Source organism: Squalius cephalus (genome assembly GCF_949319135.1).
Source record: "Squalius cephalus genome assembly, chromosome: 8".
In the NCBI taxonomy this organism is placed as follows: Eukaryota; Metazoa; Chordata; class Actinopteri; order Cypriniformes; family Leuciscidae; genus Squalius; species Squalius cephalus.
Window position 1 is genome coordinate 45,508,578 of NC_137129.1, and position 12,134 is coordinate 45,520,711.

At 38.8% G+C, this 12,134-nt stretch overlaps 1 protein-coding gene across 3 annotated transcripts in view; it reads left to right on the forward strand.

The window, feature by feature from the left end:
• fhod3a (formin homology 2 domain containing 3a) overlaps positions 1–12,134 on the forward strand; it is a 60,089-nt gene that overhangs the window by 28,735 nt on the left and 19,220 nt on the right. For 2 of the 3 annotated variants that reach the window (XM_079879806.1, XM_079879805.1), the window contains exons 9-15: positions 379–522; positions 2,748–2,944; positions 7,952–7,996; positions 8,800–8,934; positions 9,037–9,087; positions 10,169–10,359; positions 11,366–11,713. In XM_079879806.1, the coding sequence (XP_079735932.1) occupies positions 379–522; positions 2,748–2,944; positions 7,952–7,996; positions 8,800–8,934; positions 9,037–9,087; positions 10,169–10,359; positions 11,366–11,713 (1,111 nt within the window). Of the gene's footprint in view, positions 1–378; positions 523–2,747; positions 2,945–6,056; positions 6,174–7,010; positions 7,281–7,951; positions 7,997–8,799; positions 8,935–9,036; positions 9,088–10,168; positions 10,360–11,365; positions 11,714–12,134 lie in introns of all 3 variants that reach the window. The other variant, XM_079879807.1, reaches the window with a different exon arrangement.

Consider the following 12,134-nt stretch of genomic DNA (forward strand, 5'->3'; position numbering starts at 1 on the left):
TAAACCTACCCATCACACACACACACACACACACACACACACACACACACACACACACACACTCACTCACTCACTCACTGACTCACTCACTCACTCACTCACTCACTTACTGACTCACTCATTCTCTCTCTCACACACACACACACACACACACACACACACACACACACACACTAACCCGACCCCTAAACCTACCCATCACACACACACACACACACACACACACACTAACCCGACCCCTAAACCTACCCATCACACACACACACACTCTAGAAAGATCAAATTCTTTGATTGCAGGATCATGAAATCCTGAAGTGACTGATATACTGTTCACTCTCTCTCTCTCTCTCTCTGTGTGTGTGTGTGTGTGTGTGTCAGACGCTGGCAGCGCTGCCCGATCAGGACTCCTTCTATGACCTGCTGGACGTCCTGGAGGATCAGGGCATGGAGAGTGTTTCCCAGCGGTACCTGGGGCGCAAGAGCACTGACCTGGACCTGCTGGAGCAGCTCAACATCTACGAGGTCTTCATTTCCTTAAACAATCGCTGTAGTGATATCATTAAAGGAGTAGTTCACCCAAAAATGAAAATTAGCCCATGATTTACTCTCCCTCAAGTCATCCTAGGTGTATATGACATTCTTCTCTCAGACAAACACAATCAGAGTTATATAAACAAATGTCCTGGCTCTACCAAGCTTTATAATGGCAGTGAATGACTGTTTCTGTTTTGAAGTCCATAAAAGTGCATCTATCATCATTAACCCTCTGGGGTCTGAGCTGTTTTCTGGCCCTGGAGGTGTTCTGACATGCTCTGACATTTGTGCTTATTTCTGTTACTTGTGACATTTTCATGGCTAAAGTCGAATTACACTGTATTCAGCACAAACTCTGCTACAATAATATATCAGCAGCATGTGTGTAAAAGTTTGTAGTTTTGAGATAATGACATTTATGCGTGGTTTGTGAAAATACAAAAAAAAATTGTCACTGAAATAAGGCCATGAAACCCATACTGATTATTTCTTCACAAGACTTTTGAAAATTGTATCACGTAGCCTAGAATATTTGCTCCAAAACTATGTGAAAATCACCCTGACTGCTCATTCAGATAAGACAATATATTGATTTAAAAACTGTAAGACGTGTTTTCTGTAAGAAAGCTTTATTCGAAGAGGCGTGATCACATCATTAATATGCATGACTTTCACACCTGAGAAAGACAAAGACCCTCCCCTAACGGCCCTATTAGGAGATATCAGGCCCTGTCATTCTGAGCAACCTTGCACAAAGAATGAGGAGATTTAAAAAAGAAAGGCTTTTAGATTGTTTGGATTTATTTACAACACAACATAATCCAAAGATACACAACAAATGACAAAAAAGCACATTATTGAAAACAATGATCCATAGACAGAGACCTTTGTGCCATTCCTAAAAACATTGTACATACCTTTCATTTCCAAGGTGTTTGATTTTCACTTTACCATGTTCATGTACAGAGACTCATGTGAATGTTGAGTCAGCAGGACTCATCAGTGGAGCATCTGGGCCCTGAAAAAAAAAAAAAAAAAGTGAACATACTGATATCAAGAGAAACAGGCCTGCACGATTTTGGGAATAAATTTTAGATTTTTCTGTTTAAAATTGCTTTTTAAAATTCAAAGAATACACACACACACACACACACACACACACACAAATGTTTCCAACAATATATAATATAATGAACACCAGGCTTGTTGTGCCTTGTAGGCATAGGCTATGCGCAGTGCTGCATAAAATAATAATAACAATAACCTATAGCAGCCTATAAATCTTCCAAAAGATTTCAGTAACAACTACGCTAGAGAAAAATATATTTATTATCATATGTTACTTCAAATGTTTCCATTCGTTATGATGATATGAAATGAGATAATAGTAAAAACATGAAGCCTAATGTTTGGTGCGTTTTGCTTTTCAAACACGATCGCGCTCCAAAATATGAAACATTCAAACGCACAGCATGCTGCAAAATATGAAACATTATGGTAACTTGTGAAGTTTTTTCGTGCTTTGTTTTTGAGGTAACGAGCGCGTTCGCGTTCCATGTGGAGATTTGAATCTCTTTTGCGCGCGTGGGCGTGGTCAAATTAAAAATAATGAGCAAGCGTTTGAGATACTAGACATCTTGTTGGTTTTATACAAATTACTTAAACAGAGAATATTTGTTTTCAGTTTGAATCCGATCATTTAAAAGTACACACTTAAATGTTTATAAAGGTATATGGCTCATAAATGTGTGACAAGTATTCGCTGAGTTTTGTTTCAGTTTATAGACGTGCTCAAGAAAAAAAAGTTCACTGCGACGGAGAGGCAGAACGCACACCCTGTTTATTCTCTTTAATTTACAAAAGCACAATGTTTTGATTTGATTGTAAGTGGACACATACAAAAGTAGAAATATCACAGATTCTTTTTTATATTTCTTTTTTCTGTATGACCATAAATGACGGAGTAATTTAAGTTTATTGTGCTACTATGTGAAGAAAATCCAGCAAAACGCGCGGGCACGTTTGCCGACCCCAGAGGGTTAAAGAGCATCTATCATCATAAAAGAGCATCTATCATCATTAAAGTGCATCTATCCATCATTGAAGTGCATCCATGGATTTGTAAACTTTTATAACCATCTCTTTAAGGTTGCACAGTTTTTTATTACTGTGATATTTCCAAAGCCGCTGATTGATACGGTTGTGTCCCGCAGGCGAGTCTTCGTCACGAGGACGGTGATGAGGACGGTGTGCGGGACCGACGGCGGTCTAGCGTCGGCACCGGAGAGGGGCGGGGCTTGGAGAGACGCCGCAGTCGCAGGCATTCATTGGGCAGGACAGGCCACGCCTCCCCTCTTAGCCCCGCCTCCCCACATCGCTCACGGTGTAACGGACCCGAGCTCAACGAGAGGTGAGACACTCAACGCATCATCACACACATCTGAAGACATCACATGTGAAACCAATCAGCAAATCATATACATTAAACAAAATTAAAATTCTACAGTGCAGCATCATGTTCAAATTTATCAAACTCTATTTCTATGTCGAACATGACTTATTATTTCTGCAACGCGAGAAACGCAGACAGAATCCAGTCACATAAACAGAATTTACTATAAAGCGCAAAATTGACTTCACTTACATTTATTTACAGTAAATTGATAAATTCCTCTGCCATTTTTAATGATAAAACCAGAAAAACGAAATCCAGAAAAATTAAAACAGAAAACACAGAATTTGGTGAAAAAATTAAACATATTTCATAGGAACCTATAATTGTTCAAATTTCATAAATTACTAAATTGGTAAAGTTTTATGAATTGAGTTGTTTAGGCCTGATTTTTGCAGATTAATCAATCAATTAAGAAAGGAATCCAAAGAAATGTGAAGAGAAGTGGAAAACAGCATTTGGGGGGAAATAAAACAGATTTCGTAATTGTTTACATTTTTATAAATTAATACATTTATGAATTCAGATTTTTAGACACAGTTCTTGATTTGATTTTGATCACAATTTAATGAAACAAATAAAACAGAATTTTGAAAAATGAAAACAGATTTCTGTATAAAATGAAGCGTACAGTAATTTTGGACAGAAGGAAACGGGTTTCACGGGCGAGTGTTAATGTGAAAGTGTTTCAGATCATCGAGTTATGAAGTTATTTTCCGCTGGGATTTTCCCTAAGAAGGGAGCTGCCTATGTAGACAGTGGTGCTGTTCACTGGGGTTCAGAACACATGATTTCAGTGTGTGACGGATCTTCTCCGTGTGTTTCTGCTGCAGACCTCATGTGACGCATGAATATCTGCCAGTGATGTAAGTCTTGATCAGACTCAGCACTTTTGCCATTTTATTAGTTTCTTCAGATAGAGGTTTATTCAAAAACATTTCTTAGAAGGACTTTGTCTGCCGTTTTTGTGCTCTTTTTAAACTTTGATTGATGAAGAATTTTTGTAGAGCCTTGCGTCCCAGTGTAATATGGGAGGTTTTTTATTATTATTTTTTATTATTTTCACTATAAAAAAAGTTGAGCTAACTTAAAAAAAAATAAGGTAACCTATCACACTCAAATTTTTAAGTTAACTCAACTAATTCACTATAATTAAAGTCAACTTAAATATTTTTGATCATCTAATGAGTAACAGGGAATCTTTTGAACTTATCTCGTGATTGGTTGCCTTATTTTTTCAAGTTGGCTCAACTAGTTTTTTTAGTTGCCTTGACACGAATTTTACTTCCTGTTACTCATTAGATGAACACAAATATTTAAGTTAACTTTACTTGAAGCTAAATAACTTTTTTTACAGTTATTATATTATATTATGTATTATTTGCATATGTTTATTTACATATATATCTTTAGTATATTTATTATTTTATTACCAGTATTATTTATTATTTACATATATAATATTTTATACTATATTGCTATTTTATATATTGTCTTTATTATTATATTATTGTTATAAATATTATGTTTATTAATATAATTATATATAATTATTTATTATATTGATATTTTACATATTATCAGTATTATTATATTATCATTATTATGTATTATTTACATTCATTTATTTGTGCTCTTTTTAAAGTTTGATGAGGGATTTTTTGAGCCCCAGAGTGAAATATATATTTTATTAACACTAGAAGTGCCAGAATTCCATAACTACTAGAACTACCACAAGCGCTAGAACTGAGCGCTAGATTCCAAACTCTATATCTTTAATGATAAATACCCAATTGAGAGATTAATGCATTTATTGTATTAGGATGTCTTTTAAAAACAAAACAACACCAAACTGTACATTTAAACAAGTTTAATTATACATTTATAAATAAATAATATTCGTAGATGCCCTGAACAAAATGACAGAGTAGCCTATTTTCATGTTTCCACTGTTCGATCGCGCCCGCGCCCGCCGACACACACACACACACACACACACACACACACCATATTCCAGCATTGCAATCTTGACATTGCAGCCTGTTCATTATAGCCATAATAAAATATAATAATAAAATAGTCAACCTAACATATAAAAAAATTCCACTGCTCTGTTTGTCAGTAGCCTAGTACAATTCGTACCATTTTGCGCGTGTGAAGAGGATGATTTTTTCTGTCGCTATTGGAACGTGAGTGAAGTACAAAGCCTATAATAAAGAATAGTTTACCATCCAAATACATCGCAAATGTTGAAACATTTTGATTCTAATTAGAGAGTTACGTGAGCCCAACGCCGCTTAGGCTACTTTCACTTTCGTTTATAAAGTATTTCATTTTGGCTTGTTTATAGTTATTTTTTCATTCTTGTTCTGTTCTAAATATCATTACATTTAAATGATTTTTTGTTGAATATGTTTAGTGTATTTTTTACCACATTTTATTGTTGTGTATATTGGTATAGCCTATAATAATACCGCGAAATTCAGTGCGGTCAATATGACCGTCTATGGCCCAAATAGGTAAATAATATATGTTTATTTGTTTTTTTGCCTTATGTGTAATTTATATGAAAAACATTTTAAATGAAAATACAGACACTTTTAGGAAAAGTCAGGTGCCAGCGGTATTGTATTTATTTTTTCAACAAAGTTATTGCAGATATAAAATTCAAAATGGTCAAAATGACCGCCATGGCAGTTCTAGTGTTAATATGTGTGTGTTTGGCTCATGAACACATGTTGTTTGTATCTGAACTCTGCTGTGGTTATGATCAATAACTAACACAAACTGATCACATGTGTTCTTCACTGGTCATGTGACGCATTCAGCTCACCTCAGATCAGTCTTATTTACTTGTTTCATAGATGGTATCAGTATTTATCATTATCAGACTCATTTCACGCGTGTAGTGCACCTTGAGCTGCTGTCATAACCAACAGATTAATATGTTTTCATAATGAAGCGGCCAGTGATGATGATGTCACAAGCATGCACAGATGCGTTCGCTAGCTCATCCTTTCTTTCCTTCTGCTTGTGTTCTTCGTGACTCTCTCTTTCTGCCCGTCCGCAGAGAGGAGGATGAGGAGGAGAGTCCCGTCACAGAGTCGGGCTCAGATGATGATGATGATGATGATGATGATGATGATGATGAGGGGGACATTAACCCTTCTAGTCTCAGTGTCGTCAGGTATTTTAGTGCGGAGTCTCTGTACAGTCCTTCCCCTCTGACCTCAGGTCCTAAACACACTCTCTGTGTCTCACACTAATGCTGTCAGAGGAAGTCATGTCCTCCACTGTTCAGTCCTGAACCACACGCGTCTCATTACAGATCTTGTGTTTCTCACTTAATATATGCAGATTTAGTGGTTTCTGTCTTGTGTATAACCTCATATAACCAAGACTACAGCTGGTCAGATTTACTCTCTCTGTCCTCGTGTTTCAGACTAAAGATCCTGCTGGGTTATACTGTAATATATGTCAGTATATTAGATCTGTAATTCTGGATTATCAGCATTATTTATTATATTATATTATATTATATTATATTATATTATAATTGTATATATTATCAGTATTATATATTATTTGCATAAATATATATTATTTATTTTATTATTATCTTATACTATCAGTATTATATTATCTGTAATATGAATCATTTACATACATTTGTTTACACACACACATATATAATTAGATATAATATATATTATGTATTATTTGTATACATATATAATATTATTTTATTTATGAATAATTTACATACTTTTATTTACATATATATTATAATTGATTATATATTATGTATTATTTACATACATGTGTTCATATGTATAAATGATTATATTATTATTTTATATATTATCAGTGTTATTTACCTGATTGACTAACACAGAGGGCTTTTAATCAGTTATTATTAACGAGTTTGTGGGGTTGGATGTCTTTTAACACTGTTTCCCGGAGCCCGTATATAACCGTTATAAAGCACTAGTCACTGTGTTTTACCCATGATGCTCGTGTTCAGCGGCACCGACAGTAAATCAGAGCACTGTGACAAACACACACCTGAGGAAGAGGAGGAGGAGGAGGAGAGGAAGGCCACGCCCCCTCCTAACTCCGCCCAGCCATCTCTCCTGGCCAATCTGCTCGCGCGCCGCAAGTCCACCGTCAGCGTGCCGCCGTCCAATCAGATCAGCCCTCCGCTGCGAGGCTCCGCCCACCTGCCGTACCTGCCACACTCACCGTTCTTCCTCTTCTCCTACGATGTGGAGGAGAAACCAGAGGAGAACAGCAGGTAGACGCTTCAGCCACGTGTCCCATGATGCAACAGCCTCTAACCACGCCACCTCCTTCTGCACCTGCGCACGCGTGTCTCTGAACCAATCAGAGCGAGTTCTCACAGATTCACCAAACTCTTCCTCTTCTGCCTGATACTGTCACTTCACTCCAATAAAATGATGTTCTTCCTCAGTGTTTCTGTCTGGTTTTCCAGCACAAACATCTAAACATGATGAAATCAAGACACATTTACTGGAGAAGCAAAATGACTGAAGATATGAAGTCTTGTTTAATGATAAGTGAGTTTATGCTTAAAAATCTCTGCCAGTGGAGTCAAAAAAATACTCTTGTTTTCCCTTTGAATTCATGTTATTTTTCTGACTCCACTGCAGAGATTTTCAAGCACAAACTCACTTCATTTTGAACAGATTCTCAGTGAACAAGACGTAATATCTTCAGTCGTTCTGCTTCTAATGAATATGCATCTTGATTTCAGAGTGTTTAGATTTTTGTGCTGGAAAACGATGAAGATACTGAGGAAGAGTGTGATGTTGTTCGTCTGCTTCACTTGTAAATGCATCACGTTAGGGCAGTGAGAGGGTTGTGGATGTGAATGTCGTCCCAGCGCACTGAAACATGTCTGACGGCGTCTCTGAGCTCTAATGACTTCATCTGTGTGTCTCTCAGGTCATTCTCTGCTGCAAGTCCTCCATCTACACCTGCCAGTGAACGGTGAGTTCACACACACACACACACACACACACACTGAAGCTCAAATTATTGAAATATTCCCTCGGGTCATTTTGACCCGAAACTCATTTTTTAAAAATGTTTTGTGGTTGAAATTTATAAAAGTAAGAGATCCGTCTCTCTCGGGTCAGTTTGACCCCCTCAGGAATGAGTGGAATGTGAGGAATGCTTCAGTTCACATAGAAAAACCTAAAAATGCTCAGAATTCAAACTAAAAACTGTCAAACTTTACCAGAAAATGTTTTTATAATGTCTACATGTGTATGTGAATGCACACTGAAGAGAACTGGCTTTAGGACCCAGAGGAACAGCTCATTTGCTCATATAGAGCTATAAGACCATCTAGAGTCATCAAATATCATCTTATATTATTATTTTCCACGAGAGGTCGGCAAAGACACTCAATGTCAGATATTTAGAGCTGAGTTAAAAGGGTTTATGCATGAAATTGTGAGTTATTTTGATTTTAAGCTGAAAGAATGTGAGGAATGTGCTTAAATTACTATTTATTTATTAATCAAATCTATGAATTTAAAGGTACATAAAATAAAAAATAACAAAAAATCTCCAAACAAATTGCATTAAAAAATAGAAAAGATATTATCAAAATGAAATAAAATAAGCTTTCTGAACAAAAAAAAAAAGTATAATTTTAGGGCTTCGGGTCATTTTGACCCACGAGGGAAAGATGAGGGTTTACATCTCAAGAACGTATTTTAACTTTGTCTCTGTGTGTGTGTGTGTGTGTGTGTGTGTGTGTGTGTGTGTGTGTGTGTGTGTGTCAGGCCTGCTCTCGGAGGCCTCCTCTCCTCCTCGTACCGGCAGCATCAGGAGTCTCTGGCAGCGGAGAGAGAGAGACGTCGGGTCGAGCGAGAGGAGCGACTGCAGAGGATCGAGAGAGAGGAGCGCAATCGACACAGGTTTAACAACACAACATCCTCTCGACTCACTAATACACAACTAAACCATACAGATACCTGTTCTTCACGTGTGTGTGTGTGTGTGTGTGTGTGTGTGTGCAGTCGGGACTATGTGTCCAACATGGAGGAGGCCCGACACGCTCGAGAGGAGAGGTGAGTTTATTCACCAACTAGCTGAATATTCATATTTAGTCAGCGATAATGAAGACTTGTGTGTGTGTGTGTGTGTGTGTGTGTGTGTGTGTGTGTGACTGGTAGGTTTTGGGGTAGGGTTAGTGTGTGTGTGTGTGTGTGTGTGTGTGTGTGTGACTGGTAGGTTTTGGGGTAGGGTTAGTGTGTGTGTGTGTGTGTGTGTGTGTGTGTGTGTGTGTGTGTGTGTGTGTGTGTGTGTGTGTGTGTGTGTGTGTGTGTGTGTGTGTGTGACTGGTAGGTTTTGGGGTAGGGTTAGTGTGTGTGTGTGTGTGTGTGTGTGTGTGTGTGTGTGTGTGTGTGTGTGTGTGTGTGTGTGTGTGTGTGTGTGTGTGTGTGTGTGTGTGTGTGACTGGTAGGTTTAGGGGTAGGGTTAGTGTGTGTGTGTGTGTGTGTGTGACTGGTAGGTTCAGGGGTAGGGTTAGTGTGTGTGTGTGTGTGTGACTGGTAGGTTCAGGGGTAGGGTTAGTGTGTGTGTGTGTGTGTGTGACTGGTAGGTTTTGGGGTAGGGTTAGTGTGTGTGTGTGTGTGTGTGTGTCTGTGTGTGACTGGTTGGTTTAGGGGTAGGGTTAGTGTGTGTGTGTGTGTGTGTGTGTGTGTGTGTGTGACTGGTAGGTTTTGGGGTAGGGTTAGTGTGTGTGTGTGTGTGTGTGTGTGTGTGTGTGTGTGTGTGTGTGTGTGTGTGTGTGTGTGTGTGTGTGTGTGTGTGTGTGACTGGTAGGTTTTGGGGTAGGGTTAGTGTGTGTGTGTGTGTGTGTGTGTGTGTGTGTGTGTGTGTGTGTGTGTGTGTGTGTGTGTGTGTGTGTGTGTGTGTGTGTGTGTGTGTGTGACTGGTAGGTTTAGGGGTAGGGTTAGTGTGTGGGTGTGTGTGTGTGTGTGTGTGTGTGTGTGTGTGTGTGTGTGTGACTGGTAGGGTTAGTGTAAAGGGACCAAACACATTTTCCTCCTCCTCCCGCTTCTAAACATTCCCCTCCTGTGTGACAGAAAACACGCAGCATGAGAATGTTTCTTCTGACGGATGTGTGTGTGTGTGTGTGTGTGTCAGGTTTAAGACGGCGGAGCGACTGGCCACGGAGGAGTTTGAGCGAGAGCGACTGCGTTCAGAACCTCGAGGTCTCAGCCTCACTCTGAGCCCGACTGACACCTGTCAATCATACCGCAGTGCCACGCCCACCTCTGTGACATCACTGGATGAGCAGGACACGCCCATCCCATCGTACCCGCCTTCTGAACCAGGTAAATTCACTGACACACACTGATAACGTGTGTGTGTGTGTGTGTGTGTGTGTGTGTGTGTGTGTATGTGTGTGTGAGTGAGTGAGTGAGTGTGTGTGTGTGAGTGTGTGATAGAGCGAGACGGTTGTTGTCAGGATGTTCTCTGTGTCTCAGCTGCTGATGTGTTTCACAGTGACATGGATTTTGCACATGTTCACCAGCAAACGATTAAACACGTGTCACGCGTGACGGAGTGAGAAACTGTTACTTTAGAATCATTCTGTGTTGTTTGGAGTTTATATCGCATTTCTATATCAAGTACTGGTGGAAGAAATAACTACATTTTTTGTTATATATTTACTTTATTAACTTTTTAGTGGTGCAAGGCTCATATAAATATATAAAGTATGCGTATAATTGTGAAGTGAAGTGCAGAGGCAGACAGTGTAGTGAGGCGGCAGCTCGTGTCTCGCGTGAGAGAGCATGTTTGGAAAAAGCAAAGAGAAAACAACTGTTCTGAAGTCAGTGTGTCTTTGTTCAACTGGTTTAAAAGGACTCAGTCATGAGCGCTGATACTGTAACCTCTATATCACCTCACACACACACACACACACACTCATAAACTCACACACACACACACACACACACACACTCTCTCTTTGTGTGTTTGTTCAGGCGTTGACACACACAGGTGTGTTTCCTGTTCAGGACACAGAGGCCTTACAGTCTGAAGGCCGTTATAATGCAGATGCTGAAGTCACACAGAAACACTCACCGATCAACAGTGGTCCTTCAGAAATCACTCTAATATGATGATCTGATGATCCTGAGCAGTTTTTACTGTATTTTTGATCCAATAAATGCAGCCTTGTCGAGCAGAAGACATTTTTTTTGTTTAAATTAAGAAATCGTAATTATTCCAAGGTTTGACCGCTAGTGTACATACTATATGCTCCAGCAGTGTGTGTGTGTGTGTGTGTGTTATTTGAACACAGCAGATTTTAATTATTGACTATGTTCTCCACAGACACCAGTGATCTAGAACCGGATGTGGAGGCGAGTCTTGAACCGGAGGAGAAGCAAACAGAACCCAGAGAAGAACCGGAACCGGAAGTGGGTGGAGCCGAGGAGCAGGTTGAAGAGGAAGGGGAGGAGTCTGAAAAGGAAGTGGGCGAGGCCAAGGAGCAGGTTGAGGAGGAAGGGGAGGAGTCTGAGCGGGAAGCTCCTGATGGAGAAGCGGAGGACAGCGGGATCTTGAGCGATAAAGAACGACAGAACGAGGAAGTGAACGAGAAGGATAACTGCTCTGCCTCCAGCATCTCCTCCGCCAGCAGCACACTAGAGCGAGAGGACCGGCTCAGTGCACAGGACACAGGTGACACACACTCACCCCTCATCTGCTCATATTACAGAGGATGCTTTTATACTGACTTTCATTTTATGTATGACATGCAAATGCAAATGTGTACTTGAATTAATAACTGAACTGCAAGTAGGAAAAATGATTGCTGCATCTAAAACTTTAGAGTTGATACATTTTTATTATAAAATAAAATAAAATGTAATATAATTCAAGATGTGTTTTTATGTGTGTGTGTATATATATATATTTCTTAATAAAAACAAAATTCAATTAATATATATATATATAATGGAATTTAAGTATGAATATACAATTAAATATGAAAAATGTAAAATATTCCAATAAAAGTACATTTGAAAATGCTAAACTATAAAAATGTCAAATTTAAAGTTAAATAAAAATCTAAAATATAAGTAGTAAAAAATTATTGCTG